At 54.0% G+C, this 23077-nt stretch overlaps 1 protein-coding gene across 1 annotated transcript in view; it reads left to right on the top strand.

Annotated features, from left to right (window-relative positions):
• Positions 1-23077, top strand: part of CALB2 (calbindin 2) — a 50563-nt gene that overhangs the window by 5062 nt on the left and 22424 nt on the right. The window contains exon 2 of the mRNA XM_044987815.1: positions 21067-21143. Within this exon, the coding sequence (XP_044843750.1) occupies positions 21067-21143 (77 nt within the window). The remainder of the gene's footprint in view (positions 1-21066; positions 21144-23077) is intronic.

Raw genomic sequence — 23077 nt, 5'->3', positions numbered from 1 at the left:
CCCCAGGGAGTGGCGGGGACCCACACATGTGAAGCGGAGCTCAGTTCTAGTTCAGGCCCAGCTTTTTAAAAAAGAACTTTAGGTCGGGTTAACATACATCCGTATTTTCCCGGACATTTCAGGCTTTTTGGTTCTTAAATCACCATCCGGGAGGAAAATACGGACGTATGGTAACCCTGTTGCTACAAAAAATACGTACTGTGGCACATCCCTTAAATCAGAACTTTTTATAGGGAACCGGTTGCTAAGAAATGAAAGGCTCTTTTTTACATGTGTTTTTTTTTAAGTCATCCCTGCCGGGGCCCCGCTGAAAATGTTTGAATTGGGCCCCGCACTTCCTAAAGCCGGCCCTGCAAGGGGTACAGCTGGGACTGAAACTGTCTTAATTTACATTAGTAAGAATTTTCCCCACTAAGTCTCAAAGACCCAAAGGCCAGAAGGGACTGTTGTGCCAGTCCAGCCTGCCCTCCTGCAGCACACAGGCCAGAGATTTCACCCTGTATGGCAGGGGCTGGGGGTTCTACCGAGGGATTTGGGAAATGTGATGTCTCTGCCATCTGCCACACAGTAGGCCCCAAGGGAAGCATGCTCAGTGCACCACTGGAGTGCAGAGCTGCTATATTTCGGTCATTTCTGTCCTTGACAGTGGCGGCACATACAAATGAAAATATTAACCCATCTGTTGGGCCCTTGGAGGGGGCCGTACTTGCAAATGAGAATGGCAGAGGTTACCCGACAGGTCAGCACGCAGCACGGGTGTCTGGCGGGTCGATGCGCCTTGTTTACTTTTGAACCCAGTTAAAATGATTTCTCAGCCCCAGCGGAGTTGAAGATTTTCAAGCTAGAGGCAGCCAAGGGATTGAGTCTAATGGCCAGGGAAATGCAATTAAAACATGAGGCGCATTAGCGCCAAGCAAAATCCAGCTCGCTGGTCTTCTTTGAGTTTTCTCTCTCTTTGTCATTTCATCCTTTCCCCCTCATTCACTCCTTACCTCTTACAGATGTGTCAATTTCTAGTTGGCTTTTCTCTCTCCCACGCTTTCGTCCTCTGCCTGTGTCTCTTGCCTCTTTTACTCACAGGGCTGGCTCCAGACCCCAGCGCACCAAGCGCGCGCTTGGGGCGGCATTTTGCCGGCAGGGCGGCAGCCGGCTCCGGCGGACCTTCCGCAGTCATGCCAGCGGATGCTCCACCGGAGCCGCGGGACCAGCGGAACCTCCACAGGCACGTCTGCAAGAGGTCCCCCGGAGCCACGGGACTGGCGACCGCCAGAGCGCGCCCCGCGGCGCGCCGCCCTGCTTGGGGCGGCGGGATTCCTAGAGCCGCCCCTGCTTACTCAGTCCCCATCTCGCTCGCTCTCTTTCTGATTTCCCAGGTCTCAACATCAGCTACGAACTCCTCTGCTCCTAGGCCTCCATTTCTCCTTTGGAAGATACACGTTTTAGCCCACGAAAACTTATGCCCAAATAGACGTGCTAGTCTCTAAGGTGCCACCGGACTCCTCGTTGTTTTTGCTGATACAGACTAACACGGCTGCCACTGAAACCTGACTTCAGTTAGTTACTCATGCACGGACTGAGTCAAATCCCGTGAAGCCAACAGGATTCTTTCCAATGGGTCCAGTGGGCTTTAGAACAGGCCCTCACTGCCCTGGGGCCGAACAGGGCCACCCGGGGGGCGGGGTGGGGGGGGCAAGTGGGGCAATTTGCCCTGGGCCCCACAGGGGCCCCCACAAGAATATAGTATTCTAGAGTATTGTAACTTTTTTATATGGAAGCGGTCCCCAAAATTGCTTTGCCCCAGGCCCCCTGAATCCTCTGGGCGGCCCTGGGGCCGAATGAGGCTCCCATTCACCTTTCCCAGTGCTGGAAGATTGCTGCAGAAGAGCTATCTGCACATCGCTAGTTAATATGGTAATATGCCAGTATCCAGCATTGCTCATAGGTTTTCTTGGACCAATAAATGGTGAGCCCTGCAAATGGTTCCTGCTTGGCAGCTCTTTGTTCATGGAGCTCTTGTCTTGCGCAGGATGCAATGGAATGCTACACGGTGTTGTATTGTTCAGACACTAGGTGGCGCCGTGTGTAACATACCTTGCTAGGCTCACAACTGTGATTCCTGGCAGGGCGTTAAAGGATCTTATGGGAGACGCATCTCCGGTGTCGCTGTCTGAGAAGGAGCCTTGGTAGCCTGCCCAACTCTGGTACAAGAGCCCAGTCTGTTAGGAGCAACCCTGCAGCCTCCCGGGTACAAAGCTAGTGCCCCGGGTCCTCACCCCTCTGAAATACTGGCTTAGGCAGGCAGCACACTGGCATGGAAAGGCCAGGACACCTCTGGGAGCTGGCAGATTCCTTGCTCCTGGGAGACTGTCCCATTTCCTCTTACCTTGAAAAGCAGCTTGTGTGTGTTTTTACCTAAATTAAGTTCCCTCGAACTGGAAACCCCCAGCCTTGCCTGGGGCTGCCTGGACGTGCTAGTGTCAAGAGAGGGCAGAGGGAGGGGTTTTGGCCCCATTGCCGGGCAGGAGTCTCCCCAGTACTCAAGTGCTCGGAGGCACAATGCCAGGCAGTTTACCGTGGAGGTGTGGCCAGTCGCCCTGCTGCTGGTCCCATATGCTGCGGGGTGCACCAAATGCGGCGGGAGGGCGCGGTGCTCCGTTACAAAGGGCTACAACCCATGCCCAGTGTGCCTGCCCTAGAGTCCTACTCTGGCTGCAGACTCCAAGGGCAAAGGACACACCATGTAGCATCCCTGCTTCCGCTCAGTGATAGCCAGGCACGGCACTGACAGCACTGGCCAAAATGTGGTCACTTCCTGGTGAGCAAAGGGTTAAGTTGAGCTCAGTGGGCAGGTGCTCAAGGAGGAGTCTGAGCAGCGCCAGGGTATGAACCCCACACTGGGGAAGTTTAGTTTAGAAGAATTAAGCCTTGAGATAAGACCTGGCTAATGGGGACTGGCTTTCTCCATCAGTTATAGCCTCCCCACCCTCTGCTTTCTTTGCCAGTTCGGAGGGTTACTAAGAGGCAGTGGTGCCTGGGTCCCTTCATGGACGTGAAGGCCAGAATGGACCCTAACTCGCAGCGTAACTGGTCGGAGAACCTTGCCCAGCGAGTCCTGCATCATGCCCAATAACTTGGAAGCTCCGGGATCCTGACTGCTGAGGCACTGTCCCGTTTGGTTTTACTGCTCCCCCACCCCGTAAGATAGTCAGCAAGTGATTATTTGTTGACAGACAAAAATTCTGTTTAAAATGTAGCTGCCTCAAAGCATCTAGCAGTAAGAGCTGGACCTGCCGTCTCCATGTTGGAAGACTGGGGCTATCGCTACATGAATCCTACGCCGAACTGGTGGGAGCTATTTTTCCTTCTGGGTGTGCAGCCCTGTGGTGTGTACAGGAAAAGGGACGTGTCCATGGGCATGTTGCTGGACGCAGCCGTCCTGTGGTGAGTGTTCGGTTAAACCCCGTCTGCCGGACTGATTCAAATTCGACAGGAGCTTGCAAGAAAAGGGAGAGAGAGAGAAGTGCCCCAGCCCCTCCTGCCCCCTGCCTTCCCTTTCGCTCCAGCAAAGGAAGGAATAGCATCCTGGTGGGCCTGACCCGGATTTTCATGGGGTGTCCATTGGGTGCAGAGCTCTTGTGAAAATCTGGTCCTTGTTTCCCTGGGGCTGAGGAGCCAGGGAGCAGAGAAAACTGAGCCTGCCATGCTTTGCTCAGAGAGGTTAGGGGACACTCCTCTGCCTGCCAATATATCTGGGACATTAGCCAGGACAGGAGGTCCCCAGGACATGAAAAGCCAGACACCATCCACCCAACTCAATGCTGTTGACGGGTACAAAACACGATTAGGCAGAGCATGAGGTACAGCCACCCAACCACAGCTCCTCTCCAGCTGAGAGGCAGGACAGCAGCAGCATAGATACGGGTCTGTCATGCTGGCCAAAAGTGGGTCAGAGGAGCAGCACAAGCTGCTGCCAGAAACATGGCTGTGGAGACGGACAGCATAAGGTGGCCAGTGAAGTCAGAGGTGCTGCATCTGGCCCGCTGAGCTGAGGATAAATTGATCCAGCCATTAATTCATGTACAGGCCATGTCTACACTAGAGCCTTCGCATTTCCCACCCTTGCTAACTCTCAGGGGCGGCTCTAGGCATTTTGCCGCCCCAAGCACGGCAGGCAGGCTGCCTTCCGCGGCTTGCCTGTGGGAGGTCCGCCGAAGCCGCGGGACCAGCAGACCCTCCGCAGGCAAGCCGCTGAAGGCAGCCTGCCTGCCGCCCTCGTGGCGCCGGCAGAACGCCCCCCGCGGCTTGCCATCCCAGGCACGCGCTTGGCGTGCTGGGGCCTGGAGCCTCCCCTGCTAACTCTGCAAACAGTGAGTCTGTTGCAACAAAGGGCAGCTAGTGTAGATGGCCTCTGGCATTTTACCCACCATGCCATCTCTACTTGCTCTGGGCAGGATTAGCCAGCACGGTGGTACGAAGGCTCCCATCATCGCTAGCATGCTGGGCTTCCCCAGTGACTGCAATGGTGGGGCGACTGGAAGGGGAAACGTCCCTAGTGCAGACAGCTGCAGCGAGACCCACAGAAAAGCAGCAGCTAAATCCTCTCTCCTTGCAAAGAGGCTGTTTAACAAGGACTGTTCAGCCCATTACTGTCGCATCAAAGAGCCCAGCCAGAGCTGGAAAGAGCCACGCTCGCTTCTTGCCAACAAAGGGGAAAATTGTATAAAAATCAGCATTTTAAAAAGATGTGAGCCAGGCTTGGCTGGGCTCCCTGCGGCTCAGACACAAGGGGAAAGCCATTGACAGCCATTGCCCTGTGCACCCCTCGACTCCCAAGCAGCCATCGCTCAAACTATTGAAACAAGGGAACAGATCAACTTAGAAACTGCCATCACCCAAAAGACCACTGGCCCATTGGGTTCTGTCCACAGCACCAGAAGCTTTAGAGACAGAAGCTTCAGGTATTTCAGGGACTCACATGGCCCTGTTACTCTAGTATCTGAGTACCTCACAGTGTATTTATCCTCACAGCACCCCAGTCCCACAGGGAAGTACTAGTCACCCTATTTTATGGATGGGAAGCTGAGGCACAGGAGACTAAGTGACTTGACCAAGGTCACACAAGAAGTCTATGGCAGAGCAAGGCATTGGACCAGGCTCTGTGGAGTCCCAGGCTGGCGCCATGATCACTGGACCATCCTACATTTCCCATAAAGCTGTTGTAATGAACTGGTTTATATGTGCATGACTGCCGTCTACTGGCAGCAATCAGAACTGCTCAGTTGTGTGCCATCAACCCTACATTACTTATGCTTAGAGGGGATTTTCATTGGGCTCTAATAGCAGGTGCCTGTGCTGTCGGTGATAGGCGCATCAGAGTTCTAGCCTGCTGTGATCGTGAGGTTCCAAGAGGGTGTGCTCAATGGGTTTTGTCCATGGCCGCTGCTCAGCTGTACAGATTTTTTTCATGAAGGGAATTTCCTAGCTGGGAAATGTGCACCTCTGCCCCGATACAATGCTGTCTTCAGGAGCCAAAAATCTTACCGTGTTATAGGTGAAACCGCGTGATATCGAACTTGCTTTGATCCGCCGGAGTGCGCAGCCCCCCCCCCCCCCGCCCCAGAGGGCTGCTTTACCGCCTTATATCCGAATCTGTGTTATAGCAGGTGGCGTGATAGCAGGGTAGAGGTGTATTTTCCCCCAACTTCCACCCCCTTCCTCTTGGTGTGACAACCACCTATGAATACATTGCAGCACATGGATTTCGCTCAGCCTGTAGCCCTGGTCTGGACCATTGCCTGCTGAGGACATTCACCAATAAATCACTGACCATTGCGCTCCCAAGTGCAGCAGGGTTGATTATGTTGGCTGTGTCTATCCTTGTGAATGTCACTGCCGCTCCTATGTCTATTCATTCACTTCTATTTTGTGCTCACTGGCTTGAAGGCTGTCTCAGCTGATATGGAAAAGAACGGCCGCACTGAAGCACCGGGCTTCTTGGGACCCAGCTGAGAGTCAGTGAATGTGGATAAATCTGCTGCCCCTCTGGCTATGCCCACTCAGACCTCAGAACACTGTGGGACAGTGTCAATAACCATCTACCTCTCCTCTGTCTGGGCTCCTAAGCAGAGGCCAGGGCAGTGGGACAGTGCAGCAGCTCACTGCTGAAGCTCGAACATCTCATTTGCTTTGGTCTCATTTCCAGGGCTGGGTTTAGTGTGCGGGTGTTGGAGGTCTGTGATCTATAGTCGGTCAGGTTAGATGAAACTCATCTGATGTCAGAACAGGGTGGACTCAAAGCGATGGCTCTGAAATAAATAGCCACAGCTCTCCCACCAAGCTCTCCCGCCTCTCTTCTCACTGGGCACAGATACCAGGGCAAGGTTCTTCTCACTCCAAATAAACAGACCGCAAAGCTCTGTGCCTGGCTGCCGCCAGCATGAGCCCACTTGTCAGCCACTCTCACCTTTGACAGTCACTGGGGATAGCTGAATCCTGCAGGAATGTGAACTAGCTGGGTACAGAACTCACAGTGCAGAATGGAGTCACTAAAAGCAGATCGACTCCCCAGGCTTGCAGTGCACTGCATGCATTCTTGGCTCTGTGGTGACACAGACGGAGGGATGCACAGGAGATGGAGGTTGGCCCAGGGGTTATGGAAGTAGCTAGAGAACAGAGTTCAATTGTCTGCTCTGCCACAGACTCCTTGTGTGACCATAGGAAATTCATCTAGCGTCTCTGTGCCTCAGTTTCCTCTCTGTAAAATGCAGATAATAGCAGAGCCCTACCTCACATGAGGGACTGTGGAGCTCAGATGCTGTAATGGGGGCCAAAAACCTACTCTAGCAAGGAGACCAAAATTCTGGACTGTGCCACTTAGTTGAGGTCCATGAAGAGCAGAATCTGAACTACCATGTCTGTCCATGGAACAACTAAATAACCCTATGGGTGAAACTTCTGACGCGATCTGACACTGGGCTGTGGGTCATTTACAGTGCTGTAGTGGGAGGGTAAGATCCACCTGCTTTGCTGAGAGCTCTGACGTGGCCATGGCAAAAGAGAATCCAGTGACTTGGAGCTTTTCTTGTTTTTCTTTTCAAGTTGGTGAACGAATTGCTGCTCTTTAACTGAACTGAAAGGTGCTTGGGGCTCCTCTGCATTTTTTATTGATAAAGAGGACGACGAATGGTGTCCTGGTTAAAGCACTGGCCTGGGGCTCAGGTTATCTTCCTAGTGGTGCCACAAATTTCCCATGTGATCTTTGGGAAGTCACGGCATCGCTCTGTGGCTCAGTTTCCCATCTGTAAAATGGGAACATGGGGCGGGCGGTGTTGTGAGGCTCAATCCAGAAACAGAGATGCTGTGGCCCATAGAAGTACCTAGACAGATTTTACATAATGATGACAAATCCACCAGCTTCTTGTCAGTCAAGGGTGGGTGACAATGGAAACCCACATACAGGAACCAGCCGACTGGGTGAGCAATTGCCTAGCCCAGTGCCCTGGGGTCTCTGAGAGGCAGGAATGGAAGCACTCTAACCTGGTACTTTAGCATGCATGAAAGATGCCCTTCCCAGTAAGACACGGCACGGCCTTCAAGCCCTAATAGTCTTAGGGTCTGGCCGCACTGCAGCTAGAGACCCGCGGCTGGCCCATGCCAGCTGGCTTGGGCTCGCGGGGCGCGGGCTCAGGGGCTGTTCGATTGCCATTGCAGAGTTCAGTCCCAGCCTGAACATCTACATCACAATCCAACAGCCCCAGCCCCAGCCCAGAACCTGACATACCCGAAGGAGTCAATCATTCCCAGACAATTCAGGAAGAAGGTGAGGGGTTGGGAGGAGATAAGCAGGTGTCTCCCTAGCTCTTGCCTCTGGGTGTTTCCTTCTCCAGGGCTTCCCTTTGGTGCAGCCGAGAGAAAATATGGTCACAGCTTCCTCTTCTCGGCAGGGCATGGGTAGAGACGCTCAGATCTGTCCGCGCTCCTTCCAGCCCCAGCACAGCCCTGTGCAACGCACACCAGCCTGGTGCGTGTGTGTCATTCCGGGCACGGCTGCAGGACAAGCCTCCTTAGTCACCGTGCTGGGAAAGCGCAGACACAATCCCACTGCTGGCTGTTCCTAGGGCCCGGTGCACTCACGCGCCCAGCTGCTGGCTGGGGGAGGGGCGCGGAGGGGGTGTCAGCGGCACAGCTATTTATGTAGCGGCTTGGATAGGAAGGGGGCAGGCGCTGCAGGCAGGCGATAGTGATCGCTGCTCCCCGGATTCCTGGCTGAGCGCCGCAGCCCCACGGTCGCTTGATTAAATCTTTGCTGAAGCCTCACCCCGCTTGCGCTGCTGCACATGAGAACGCCCGAGCACAGGAGCCTTTCAGCTGGCAATTAGAAAGCGATGGCAGAGAGATGCACTGGAGTTAGAGAGAGGAAGGAAGGGAGACCGAACGGAAACTAATTGGGCATGGATTCATTAAGGGAGCGAGAAGGCACTGTTACCATAGGAACCCCAGCTTTAAGTGTACAGCAGCGTAGAAGGCCAGTAAATGGTTTGCAGGCCAGACGCCAGCTCCTTCCCGGGCCAAAGCATCAGCCATACTCTGTGCACTGACCCTTCCAACCTGGCTGCCCAGCGACTGGGGAGAGGCTGCTGCACAAGCTGCGTGAGGCTCGACTGGCAATGGCTTGCCTGCACCCTTCCTGGGAGGGCAGCAAAGAGAGGGGGCCCTTTCCAGGAAACCACTCGTGCAGCCCTGTGGATTGAGGGCCCAGAGCCAAGTGGCCAAACGGAGATCAGCAAGGGACTGGCATTTTCAAAGTACTGTTCAGCGCTAGCGAAAGGCTCCGGGCTCTTTGATTTCCAGTAGAGGGAGGGACCACCCTCTGCGGAGTGGGGAAGAGCCGGAAAAACCCTGAGATCAACTAATGGGACAAATGACCAGTGCAGAGATGGGTCAAGGGTACAACAGAAGAGCATCAATGCGAGGCACCAAGCGGAGACCCCCAGACAGCGCCCGCTCTCCTGAGAAGAAGGGAGCTAGTGGAACGCTGCTTGGATGTATGTGTGGGTGCAGGGTACCAGCCTTTCTGATCGGTGTGTGGTGGGGCTCTGCCCATGGAAACAAAGAGGTCACAAGAACACAGGAGCCAGTGAAAGACAAAAGGAGAAGGGGGACGCAGGTCCTGGGAGCAAAACAAGGGATCTACAAGGAGGCAGCAAGCAGGGAATCCGGGGCAACATCCATTGCTCCAAGAGGATACCGAGGGAGTTAGTGGGTGCCGTCCAGTGGAACACTGCGTGGATGGAAGGTGCCAGCATGACAGTCATGGAGACATATGTCTTCTAGCCCCACGAGCTAGTTACTGCAGGGGCCACGGCAGTGCCAGCCACCCCATGCACAACAGCAATGATCCCTGCGACTCGGACACACCCAGGTCCGATTCCTTGCTCTGCTGGGGGTCCCTGTGTGACCCTGAAGAAGGGCCTTAGTCTGTCTCTGTGCCTCACTTCCCCATCTGTCAGATGAGGGCAATAGCACTTCCCTACCTCCCAGGGAAGCTGCCAGGACAACTCTGGTTCACACTGTGAGGTGTTCAGATAATAGAGGCCATAGCAGGACCCACCAGTGGACATTTGTTAATGACCAGCCCTCAAGGGAAGTTTCTGATTAACTCCTCCATGAGGTGTTGGTTTAGCCCCAGAAGCAACGCAGGCTTCTAGCCCTTCCCTGTTCTGGTGTTGGTGCATGTATATTCCTAGTTAATCTAAGTGTAGATGTTCTCACTAGCCATATAAATGTCCGAGTCTTTTCTGAATCCTGGTAAGCTCTTGGCTCAGTGATATCTTGTAGCAATGAGTTCCACAGGCTAATTATGCATTGTGTAAAAACGGTCTCTCACTTTTTACGAAAAAAATAATAAAAAAAGAAAATAAACAAAGAGTTCTAGTGATAGATACTGAATGTCTATATTTACAGAAAATTGGCACAGCCTAAACACCACGTTGTGCTGTTAGCTAAAGAACATATGGGCTGTTTTTCTATAACTAAGGAAATTCAGCCATTATCACAAGGAGCTATTTATCTCCTTGGGAATTTTAACAAGTGAGTCTCTGTTACTGCAGCATGTCACAAAGCACTGGGGCACCAGCCTGCTGGCCCATCAATAACCTTCTTCCAAAAGCAGTCAGTGCCAGAGAACTCAGAGGAAGATAAGAACTCCCAGTGATGCACAGGAATGCCTGTACAGTTTGTGGGAGATTGAGGGATGAGGACACTATTCCTCCTGACCATAGCAGCAATCAGTGTATGCCCAGCCCCTGAGCCATGAGACTGATTTATCTTTGCTTGCAATAGCTGCAGATGTTCTTTATAAAATCATCTTGGTAAGTTCCAGCCATAGCGTCTGACACAATGGCCTTCCGTAGCCGTGAACTCCACCCTATAGGGAGAAGCATTTCCAGCTGCTGAGCCCCACCATTCTCATTATGGGAGAAAGAAGGAACGGGTCACTTCTCACTGTGCCGTTTGTAACTGAATCCCTCAGTCACATCCCTTCTCACTCCTTGGCCCTAGTCTTTGCAGTAGGTAAGTCCCACAAACCCCTTCCCGCCGATCAAACAATGCCAGGTGTTCAGCCAAGAGCTGCCATGTGAGGAAGGAGACAGCGACCAGGCAATGGAAGCCTTGTAGGGCCTGGGCTGTAATTCATGGTAGATTTGTACAGGCCCTAGCACAGGCTGTTGCTGTTGGGTGCTACCGCATTATAAACGCTAACGCTGGACACCCTCGGGCAGGGGTGGGCAATTGGTGGCACAGGGGCTGCATCCAGCCTGGCAGGTCATTTTATTTGGCCCACCACAGCCCAGCTTGGGGCAGGTGATCTGGCAGCGCTAGGGCCAGCAAGGGTGGACACGTGTGTCATGTGACACTGGCGGGACCCAACGGGCCGGCGCAGGAAGCTGTGCCCCATCCTGTGGGACAGGAGCTGCTGCTGCAGGGTTTGCACAGGGCAGGCTTGGTCGCCAAATCCACTCCCCAGGGGCAAGACCCGACACCCCTCCCCCCGCCCATCACACCATCTGGAGGCAAGACCCAACCCTCCCAGCCAGCCAAAGGGTTTCTGTAGCCCTCTGCTACCGTACAGTGCCCTAGGGAATGGGAATAGACTGGATGAGTCGCTGCATTTGGCTCCTTCCGCCGCTCACTCTGGGAGCCTGGGCTATAATTCCAAGGAGGCAGGGCCGGTGCAAGGATGTTTCGCGCCCTAGGCGAAACTTCCACCTTGAGCCCCCCGTGCCCCTGCCCTGAGGCGCCCCCCCCCACGGCAGCTCCGCCCTGAGGTGCCCCCCTTGCGGCAGCTCCCCACCCCCCCACCCTGAGGCACCCCCCTGCCCCAGCTCACCCCTGCTCCACGCATAAGCACAAGCACCCCGAGCACGCCATCGCTGCTTCACTTCTCCCGCCTCCCAGGCTTGCGGCACCTAAACTGATTGGCGCCACAAGCCTGGGCGGCGGGAGAAGTGAAGCAGCGACGGCGTGCTCGGGGAGGAGTCGGAGCAGGGGTGAGCTGAGGTGGGGAGTTCCCCTGTGTGCCGCCCCCCCCCCCTTACTTGCTGCAGGCGGCCCTCCCCGCGCTCCCCTGCCCCAGCTCCCTCCACCTTAATGCTGGCGGTGACCGGGACAGCCGAAGATCCAGCCACCGCGGTCACTGCCAAAGAAAATGGCGCCCCCCCAAATCCTAGCGCCCTACTAAATGGTTGCACCGGCCCTGCGAGGAGGACAAGCACACCTTGGCGGTCTCACCTGCAGCTGGGCAGCATGCACTGGGTGGGCAGCTGGGCTGACTTGCCTGGGGGAGAGCTGCAGCTTGGTCATATCCAGCAAGAGAACATCATGCAGGGAGTGTGTGGTGTACTTTACATTCAAACAGTGAGAGCCTGTAGTTAGCTGCAGCCACTGTCTGATCTCCCCCTCCCCTGCCTTCCAAGGTCGAGGGCACTTTTGTCTCCGCAGTCACCCCCTGCATTCTGCCACAGAGACAGCTGTGAAGGAGGAAGAGCTAGCGAAGAGGCAGGTCTAGGGGTGGAAGGAGACCAGCAGGAGGTGCTGCAGACAGCAAGCTCTGAGCGGAATGGCTACACTGCTCCTTTTAGCCCTGCTGCAGCACAAGCCAGTCCATTGACCCAGGCTCTGAGACTTGCTGCTGCAGGGTTGTGGTACCCCTAGTCTCTCCCTCCTCTCTGTCAGACAGCAACTCCCAGAACTGGATTCTCTCTGGCTGGCCACAGGCTTCTGTTTGCTCTTAACCCCAGTCCGGGCTCTGCGGCAGTGTGGGGCGGCAAGCACACGGTTAGGGGCTCAGGCCCTTAAGCAGGGGCTGAGTCAATAGTTCAAAAGCAGCCCAGGCCCTAGGTCAGGGCGGGGCAGCAAGCAAACAATCAGGGACTCAGGCCCTTAAGCAGGGGCTGAGTCAATAGTCCAATAGCCCTAGCCTCTCCAGGCCAGGACAAGGGGGAGCCTGTCACCCAAGGCGTGGGTGGCGGGGGGGACGCAGGCCCTCCCTCTCCACTGTGTCCCAGCCCGGGGCCCTGGCAGCGGCAAAGACGCGCTGCTGTCAGCGGGGATCCTGGCCGCAACACACTGACATAGGTTCAGGCCGTGCTGCAGCCAGACTGGGGTCAGCTGCCCACGGGCTACTTCCGCACTCCCCCTCGTAGGGTACCTGGGTCGGGCTAGCGTCCTCGGCGGTCTTGAGCACCATCGGCTCCTCCGGGTAGGTAGTGACGGGTAGACTCAGCTGCTCCTTGGGGTAGTTGGCACGGGGCAGGCTCGGCTCCTCCTCGGGGTAGTTGGCACGGGGCAGGCTCGGCTCCTCCTCGGGGTAGTTGGCACGGGGCAGGCTCGGCTCCTCCTCAGGGTAGTTGGCACGGGGCAGGCTCGGCTCCTCCTTGGGGTAGCTGGCACGGGGCAGGCTCGGCTCCTACTCAGGGTAGCTGGAAAGGGGCAGGCCCGGTCAGTCCTCGTGGTAACAAGCGAGGGTTAGGCTCGGCTGGCCCGGTGCGACCTCCGGCCGGCCGGGGCCTGCTGCTGTCTCCCAAGAGGGAGCTCGGTCGCAGACGTCCGGTCTCTCCGGCGGCTGGTTCTCCACTGAGCTCTGCCGGTGAGCTTTTATACTTCCGGGTCGGCGCCGTGACCTCTGAGGGGCGGGCGCAGGACCCAGTGGCTCCACCCACCTTGGTGTTAGGGGTGGTTCGTCCCTCAGCGGGGCTGTGGGGTATCCCACTGCCTCGCTACAATGCCTATTCCCTGTATAACACTTTGTGACATGCCTTGAGCTGCCCAATGCAATCTTTAATGTCTTTATCGTCACAACACCCGTGTCAGGCAGGGAAGCATTATTATCCCCATTGCACAGAGACCCTAAGGGCCTTCCCCAAGGTCCCACAGGACACCACGGCCCTCAGTACATTGCTCCCATGATTAGTTACCTCACTGGTAAATCATACAACTTTGTTCCAGTCTGAATTGGTCTAGCTTCAACTTCCAGGCATTAGCTCTCATTGGTACCTCTTGGGGAGGAATAATGAGCAAGGTTTTGCCTCAGTTGGGATTAAAAACAAGTGAATCCAGAGGATCGGACATGGTTGCCGCTCAAAAACTTAACACCAGCCCAGGGTTGTTGGAATCTTGGCCCAGTTTTAAAAATCTTTTGGCAAACCTGAGCCAAGCTTCCTGTAACTCTAGGCTTCAACCCTGGCATCCTATCTTATCTCCCTCCCCACCCTTCCATTCCTAACAAAGAATGATTGTAATGTAGAGCATCAGGATACAGGCTATTCAATATCCCAGGTGAGAGGTTGTTGTGACTCTTTCATGAGAAAGATTCCTGAGCCATTTCTAGAGGTTGGATAAATATGGATTAAGGCAGCTTTTTCCATCCATAGATGTTCTCTTCATCAGTTGCAAAGATTCCAAATGGTGTTTAGGGCCATTTACCCAGGCGGTTGTATGGGGCCATTCCAGCCTGTGGCCTGGTAACACCCGAGTCAGTAGTGGCCTGGTAACACCCGAGTCAGTATTCAGCATTCAGATGAGATGGCCAGGGGCAAGGACTTAGCATCATGGCAGGGATGAGGGTCTCAGTGTGCTGGACAAATTCCAGTTTGGGGACTTACATCCTGCCTCCCTAAACTAATCCACATCTTTATAGCCTCTAGGGTGGACGCTCTACATGGCCACCTTAACGCCACGTGGAAGCTGACGCAGAACACAGCCGTCAGCTTGCTAGGTGGAGTACTTGCCGTTATAGAGTTCCAGACCAGAAGGGAGCACCAGATCATCCAGTCTGACCCCTGTATAGCACAGGCCACTGGCCCACTGACACAACAAAAGAAAGGAGACCAAGGTGTTACGGCCCCCAGGAGACTAGACTATGATGTGCCACAGGCAGAGAACAGAAGGCCCCTAGGAGGGCAGAGAACTGCTTACGTGAGATACACCCACATAATCCTGGCAAGTGACCTGCACCCACACACTGCAGAGGAAGGTGAAAACCCCCACGGTTACTGCCAATCTGACCTGGGGAAAACTCCTTCCTGACCCTGCATGTGGCCATCAGTTAGACCCTGAGCGTGTGAGCAAGACCCACCCATCCATGATCAGCAGTGGCTGCTTGTTGGTTTCTGAGTGGAGTGCAAGATGTTGGTGATGACCCACGAAGTGTGGGATCTCAAAGGCAGGGTGATCTAATGGATGGAGCACTGGACTGGGACTCAGGAGACCTCTGTTCTATCCAGCTCTGCCACTGGCCTGCTGGGTGACCTTAGGCAAGTCATTTCCCCTCTCTGTGCTTCAGTTTCCCCACCCCCGTGGGATAATTATTCTAACCTCCTTTGTAGGTACTTTGGGAGCTACAGCAGGACAGTGCCAGATCAGAGCTAGGGATTATTAGCAGTTGAGAGAGGCCTCTAGCACTTTGCCAGGCTGCTGCAGCAGTTGTGAACATTGGACGTGACCAAGCAGTTGAAAAGAGGGTGCTTCTGACAGTGCATTTTCCATGAGCATGTATTGACTTAGGAATTCCCTCCCTCCTGTGTCTGAAGCAGTCCTAGCCTGGCCTTTGGGTCATGCTGCAAACTCCATCTTCCTGAGTGATGTTTGGCCTCTTCTTGGGAGTCGGGTTGTGGAGATTTTGGTTACGTTTCCTTCTGCCGGGCCAGTTTCCATTGTAGAGGGGCTTGTTGCTGGAGGGTTCTTTGTTTTCATATCTCGGGTTTGTATTTAATGGATTGTAAAATGGCTACAGACTGCCACATTCCACACCTGAAGTGGCCGCATTTTAGTGGTGATTGAAATCACTCCTCTGGTTCAGCAATCTTTCGAGGCATCAGGAAGGAGCAATATAAGGTGTCATTATGCACAACCAGAAGGCAAATGAAAGCGTTTTTAAGACAAGTTGCTGCATAGTCAGTGGCTGATTTTCTTTTACTATTCGTGCATTGACTGATGTCTAATCTCAGAATATAAGCAATGATCTGATCAAGTTGTGGGAGACTCACTTACCACATTTCTTCTTTTTAACAAAGCCATTTTTGTAGCCTGACTTCTAAGAAGGATCAGAATCGGACCCATCTTTCTTTTCCCCCCCTCGCCTGCAATTTCAAAAAGGGCCGTGGTTAACGCTCTTAGGCCATGTCTACACTACAGCCGGATCGACACACTGGCGACTGACACACTGGGAGTTGATTTAGTGGGTCTAGTGAAGATCCACCAAATCAACCGCAGATCGCTCTCCGGTCGACCCTGGTACTCCACCCCAAACGAGAGGAGCAAGGTAAGTCGATGGGAGAGCATCTCCCGTCGACTCAGCGCAGTGTAGACACTGCAGTAAGTCAACCTAAGCTACGTCGACTCCCGCTGTGTTATTCACATGTCTGGGGTGGCGTGACGTAGGTCGACTTACTGCAGTAGTGGAGACATAGTCTCAGAGTGGTAAGAAGAGAGAAGTAGGGGAATGGGCTGACACCCTGTGCAGCAAGTCACAGCCCAGACCGAGCAGCTGGGGCTGAGCTGTACGCCCCTGAAATGAGAGTTTATAATGGAAATGCTGCCAGACTATTAACTACAGAGCCAGGGTTGGAACAAAGCTGCATCAGCCCCAGATCGACCCAATGTAAGAGCGCTTGGAGACCAGGAGAGAGAGGGGGGATTCTTTCAAACATGAGGAGGAGGTTCCAAATCCACTGGATTCCATCATAACTTGACACTAATCACATCACACACCAGCCACCTGTTACGCTCAGTACGGGAGACGGATAGTTCAGCGCTTAGAGCAGAAGCGTAGTACATAGGAGACCTAGTGCTGTGCCACAGACTTCCCATGTGACCTTGTGCAAGTCACTTAGCTCCACTTGTAAAATGGGATAATAGCATTTCCCTGCCTCCCAGGGTGTTATGTGGATAAATACGGTAATGGACTGTGAGGTGCTCAGATACTACGGTATTGGGGGCCATATAAGTACCATAGAAAGACAGACTGGCCCACTGCTGCAGGTTACAGCAGCCCACAGGCCTGCTTAGGGCTATAGGTCTGAGCTTCTGGAAAGGCTTTGGCTGCTGTAGCTGGCCCAGACAGGCTAACCTGGGAGGCTGGCAGACTAGGTCTTGCTCTGCTGGATGGCACCTAGTGAATCTCTGTGTGAGATCTTGCCAGGTTGTTGACATGCTGTGGCGGGGTCCCCGAGGTGCATCCTGGACTGTGGACTCGCTGAGTCCTCCAAAGCCACCACCCTGGGCTGTCTCTCACACTGTGATACTGACAGGCCCTGCACTCACACAGCCATCCGCTGGCAGGGACACACCCAACTGAGTTGCATGAATAGGGTGACCAGATGTCCCGATTTTATAGGGACAGTCCCGATTTTTGGGTCTTTTTCTTTTATAGGCTCCTATTACCCCCCACCCCCGTCCCGATTTTTCACACTTGCTGTCTGGTCACCCTATGCATGAATGATCTCCCAGCCACTCATGACCCGTCAATGGGGAGGCTCCAGCCAATCCCCCCCAGCTCCCCAGTCTTGCACCCCAGAACTGTAGCAATTTGCACTGGTCAGGAGCCTGGCCAGTGTAAGTTCATTATCCAGTTCGCCACTTCACCAAAGGAAAGTGGGCCGGCGCCAGCCTTTGTAACATGAGCGGATTCCCCAAGCACTTCAGACAGACGCGCTGGTAAGGGCAACATTAAAATAAGTTTGTTAATGACAGAGGGAGAGATTTGAAGTGATTGTTAGTGGGAGGCATAAAGTCAGAGATCGTTACCTTAAGAAAATTAAAAGGTAACACACATTCTAAATCCTAAATGTTTAGTCTAAGCAGGAATTGAATGAAACAGCTTTTCTCACCCTGACAGAGGGTACAAGCAGGTTACAGTTCCTGAAGTCTTTGTCCTCCAGACCTTCTTCCAGGTGTTGAGTTGGGTGGGCACAGGGAAGAGGCCAAGTGATTATGTCAGTGTCTCGTTTTATACCTTCTTCCAGCTGCCAGGAAGGTCCTTGCTGTGACTTGTGGATCAGGCGGTCTCCATTGTGTACCTGCCTTCTCTGAGAAGCCTCTGGGCTAGTGGACTGTGCACTGATGGGCCATTAACGACCGTCTGGCTATTGATGGCTACTCCTTTGTTGTGACTGAAAGGCTGGCTGTGGGTGTTCCCAACCTCCCAGCACATTTCAGTAACACATAAAGCAATACCTCAGAGCTTTGCACACAGTGATAGCAGACATAATCCAACAGGATATTATTGTTCAACAAATCAAGACTTACAAAATGAGACTTCACAAGGCATCCTTTGTACAAACACATCATATTCATATCACAGTGGTGAATAGGGAGTTCCAGGGTGCTCCTTTGAGGTGCAGAGTGTCTCACGAGGGCAAATGACTTTGATTTGGTTTCCTCCAAGTCACAAGGTCACTGTAAATTCCAGGTACTGAGCTTTAGTCCTCGGGATTATCTCCCCTGGGATCGGGAAGGGTTATTCATGAGTTACCGGCTACCATGCTAGCTGCGGCCAGCTCCTCCCTCTTGCTTGAGAAATCAGACAGACTCCAAGCCACCAGGCACATTATTCCCGATCTTCCTGTAAATGTTAAATGGAGATGGCACCTGAGCCACTCACCCAGACCCCAAACAGACAGGGTGGGATCGAAGGCCCTGGTCATTCCAAGTCAGTGATCTGGGGCTTGCATAAGGCAGCTATGGCACTACATACTCCTATTTGGAAGCTAGTGCAGGAGTCCTGCTTCCTGGCCTAGTGAAGGGCAGACATGCCACAGATGGGGGCAGAAAGACGGGGGCTAAGCAGCGCTGGAGAAGAATCTGTGCTGCATTTCACAAGGTGCCGTGCTAATCTTTGCGTCCCTTCATGTGGGTTTGCAGCTCAGCAAGGCGACCAGGTTTTGTGAAATGGGCATTACTGGCTTGGCAGCAGCACTGCTGAGAAGGATCTGGGAGTTGTGGTGGATCACAACCTCAACATGAGTCAGCAATGTGATGCTGCGGCAAAAAAAACAATTGCAATTTTGGTTGCATTAACAGAGGCATAGCATGGGAGTGACAGTACCGCTCTACTTGGTGCTGGTTAGGCCTCAGCTGGAGTAGTGTGTCCAGTTTTGGTCACCAATGCATAGAAAGGATGTGGAGAAACTGGAAAGGATCCAGAGGTGAGCGACAAAGATGCTCGAAGGGCTGGAATGCAAGTCATATGAGCAAAGGCTGAAGGAACAGGGTAGGTTTAGTTTGGAAAAGAGGAGATTGGGGGAGGGACATGATAGCTGTTTTCAAATACTGGAAAGGCTGCTATAACAAAGATGGAGAAACATTGTTCCCTCCTGCCCCAGAGAGCAGGACAAGGGGGAATGGATTCAATCTACAGCGTAGCAGATTTAGATTAAATCTCAGGAAAAACTTCGTATCTGTAAGAACAGAAGGACAATGGGACAGATGCCTAGAGGGGTTGTGGAATCTCCTCTCCTGGCGATTTTCGAAGGAGGCTGGAGCCATCTGTCTTGGGTGGTTTAGACCCCCAAGAAATCCTGCATCTTGGCAGGGGGTCAGACTAGCCCAGGGGTCTCAACCTTTGTAAGTGTTTATGGCCTGTCATGGCCCAGTAAATAGTCTGGGGGTGGAGGCCTTGGGGTGGTTTTGGTCAGATCCTGCCTCCCAGGGGATTGGGTCCTGCCGGCCTCACCCCACAGCACCTGTGGGCTTGGCTCTCTGCTCCAGATGGTGCAACCTCAGGGGTGCAGCACCACTCCGGTTTGGCCCCACCCCCTGACTGGACCGCATTTGTGTGAGTGGAGTTGTGACCTAGCTCATGGTGGCTGGGCCACGGCTGGGTGGCGCTGGGAGCCAGAGGTTGCAGTGACTGCGGCAGGGAAGGGAGCCCAGCTCCCCACGGATTGAGAATCCCTGAACGAGAGGACCCTTGCGGTCCCTTCTAACCCGGCGGTTAGATGCAAAGCTGTGACACCCCTCACGCTGTGCACTGGGCAGGGGGCCGGGCTGTGGCAGGGCTTTAGCTGTCAGCGGGGGGGTGATGGGCAGGAGGGGATGGGATGAGGCAGGGTGAGGGTTAGACAGAGGCACGTGTGGGAACAAAGTGTTGCCTGGAGCAGGAGCAGCACCAGAGTTTCTGGCGCCCTAGGCAGAATTCGGGGGGCGGCATTTTGTGCGCTCCCCATGGGGCGCGCGGGAGCTTCCGGTTCCACTCCCATCGCGCCGCCGAAGAAGGCCCCTCCACCGAAATGCCGCAGGCGACAGCGGCGGTCATTGAGCTGCTCAATTGCCTGCCGCTGTTTTCGGCGGCACGGCGGCAGAAGGTCCTTCTTCGGCTGCACGACGGGAGCAGAACTGGAAGCTCCTGTGCGCCCCGTGGGGAGCGCACAAAATGCCACCCCCGAATCCTGGCGCCCTAGGCGACCGCCTAGGGTCGCCTAATGGAAGCGCCGGCCCTGGCCTGGAGCTGCGCCAGATGTGATGCTTTCAGTTAGCAGAGGCTGCGTCTATTGGTCTGATTTCAGCCCAACCCAGCAGGGCTCTGCCTGTCTTCCAATGATGGGGCAAGAGCCTGGCTGCAACAGCCTCACGCTTCCAACCTGGATCGAAAATGTTGTGCCGTGGGCCCATAGCCAGTTCTCTCCTGATACAAGCCCAGGCCCTTTGGCCCGAGTTCTGGGCCTCGTTTGGAAGGTTCGAGCCCCAGCTGCGCCAGTCTGTGCCCTCGCAGGAGTGAATAGTGCCAGAGGGAAATCCAGGGAAGAGACACTGCCTGAATCTGTGCTGCTCTCTCCTGAGCCCACTCCCTGCCCCGGCTGAGTTACTGGCTCCCGAGCTGAGTGTAGGGGACAGAGCCTCCTTCCTGCCTGTGCTCAGGGGCCAGAGGAGTGTGGCAAGGGAACTCCATAGACACACGAGCTCCTCCTGTTAGATGGACTGGGGATGGATAAGGCAATCTGGGACCATAGGCCCCTCATGGCTCTATCCCCAGAACCCTGTGCCCTGGCCCAACCCCAGCTGGGAGTGGAGGCAAGAGAAGCAGTATGGAGCCTGCCCTGTTGTCTCCCCCATGAGCAGCAGCATAGGCTGTGGTGAAATTCAGGACATACTTCAGCAGCCAGGTGAAACCACTTAGATACATGGGCCAGGCCAGCTGCACTCGACTCCTCCTGTTACACCCAGTCCTCTGACCGGCCGGGTTTGGTGGGTCGCCCTGGAGCAGAAGGTCTTGGAGTTAGCCCCCTATTGAGAAACAAGGGGCAGTTTCCCTCTCCAAGCAATTGTTGCAGGCTCTCTGCAGACTCAGGCAGACATCACTGCATTGGTTACACTTGGGCAATGTTTTCAAGCTTTTTTTCCCAACCACAAAGGCTAGAAATTCATTTTGTTTTTTTTCTGAATGTTTAAATTCTGGTGTAATCACAGGACTCCAGGAGCTGGGCCTCTCCGCACAGGCCTTAATCTGGCACTGCCTTAACCCCCTCCCTGGCTCCACCACTATTAACCATATATTTGTTTTCCTTGCAGGAAATGGCTACATTGAAGGCAAGGAACTGGAAAACTTCTTCCAGGAGCTGGAAAGTGCTAGAAAGGGGGCTGGAGTGGTAAGAAAAACACATTTCCTTTCCTCTTCCTGCCGTTCTTCCTCCTCCTCTTTCTTCCCTCCTTCCCTGTTCTTCTCCTGACCTGAGTCTCCCACACAGCCCAGTGTTGCCTCATTCCCTGTGAGGGTTGCAATGAAGAGCCCTTCTCAGGGAGCTGGAATCTGTGCCCGTCACCTGCAAGTTTTAGGGGCCATGCCCAGGAGTGAAAAGCAAACTTCAAAAGGACTCAGGGGCTTAGGACTGACTCGAGATTGGTGTGGTGTCCCAGTCCTGGCTCCAAACAGCTCTGGACATTGGAACAGTCTGGTTCTGAACGCTCTGTCTCAGGCCCACTTCTCGGGTACCTAAAATCCCAGTGTGGGTGCCAAGCTACACCTCTTGGGGTATGTCTACACTACGGGATTATTCCGATTTTACAGAAACCGGTTTTTGGAAACAGATTGTATAAAGTCGAGTGCACGCGGCCACACTAAGCACATTAATTCGGCGGTGTGCGTCCACGGTCCGAGGCTAGCATCGACTTCCGGAGCATTTCACTGTGGGTAGCTATCCCATAGCTATCCCATAGTTCCCGCAGTCTCCCCCGCCCATTGGAATTCTGGGTTGAGATCCCAATGCCTGATGGGGCCAAAAATTTGTCACAGGTGGTTATGGGTAAATGTCGTCAGTCAATCCTCCCTCCGTGAAAGCCCGGGCAGACACCATAGCATGGCAATCATGGAGCCCGTTTAGCCTTTTTTCACTGTCACCATATGTCTACTGGATGTTGCTAACAGATGTGGTACTGCAGCGCTACACAGCAGCATCCTCTTGCCTTTGCAAGTTAGCAAAGACGGTTACCAGCCCTACTGTACCATCTGCTGCTTTGCAAGTTGACAATGACGGTTACCAGTCACACTATACCGTCTGCTGCTGTCATGGGTGCTCCTGGCCGGCCTCGGTGAGGTTGGTCAGGGGCTCATGGACAAAAATGGGAATGACTCCCCAGGTCAGTCTCTTCTTTATGTTTTGTCTAATGGAGAGTCAGTCCTGCCTAGAATATCAGGCAAGCCTACTAAAGAACCAGAGAGGCAAATGGCCGCTCTGGGTCAGAGCCCCAGACATCCTGCAGAAATGATGAGCTGCATGCCATTCTAGGGGGTGCTCCTGCAACAACGCCACCCATTGCTTCCCTCCTCCCCCACCCCTCCTGGGCTACCGTGGCAGTTATCCCCCCATTTGTGTGATGAAGTAATAAAGAATGCATGAATAAGAAACAACACTGACTTTATTGCCTCTGCAAGCAGAGATCAAAGGGGGGAGGGGAGGGCAGCCTCCAGCTACTATGATATGCCAGGCAGGAGTGAATCTCCAGGAGACAAAACTTAAAGAAGAGAATGACCTGGAGTCATTCCCATTTATGCCCAGGCGCCCCCGGCCGACCTCACCGAGGCCGGCCAGGAGCACTCACGGGACGACGATGACGGATACCAGTCCTAGTGTACCGTCTGCCGTCCGCAAGGCATGGGAAGGGAAGGGAAGGGGATGCTGCTGTGTAGCGCTGCAGCACCGCATCTGCCAGCAGCATCCAGTAGACATACGGTGACATTGAAAAAAGGTGAGAGAGGATTTTTTTCCTTTGCTTTCACAGGGGGTGTGGTGTGTGTGTGATGACATATACCCTGAACCACCCGTGACAATGTTTTTGACCCTTCCGGCTTTGGGAGCTCAGCCAAGAATTCAAATGGTTTTCGGAGAGTGCGGGAACTGTGGGATAGCTACAGTTGTCAGTCGCCCCTCCCTCCGTGAGTGTCCATTTGATTCTTTGGCTTTCTGGTACGCTTGTCTCAGCTCCTTAAGTTTCACGCAGCACTGTGTTGAGTCCCTGTTGTGGGCTCTGTCCATCATAGCCTTGGAAATTTTTTCAAATGTTTTGGCATTTCGTCTATTGGAAC

Source organism: Mauremys mutica, chromosome 14 (genome assembly GCF_020497125.1).
Source record: "Mauremys mutica isolate MM-2020 ecotype Southern chromosome 14, ASM2049712v1, whole genome shotgun sequence".
Classification (NCBI taxonomy): Eukaryota; Metazoa; Chordata; order Testudines; family Geoemydidae; genus Mauremys; species Mauremys mutica.
The sequence above is the reverse complement of the archived record's forward strand: the minus strand, read 5'-3'. Positions and strand labels throughout refer to the sequence as shown.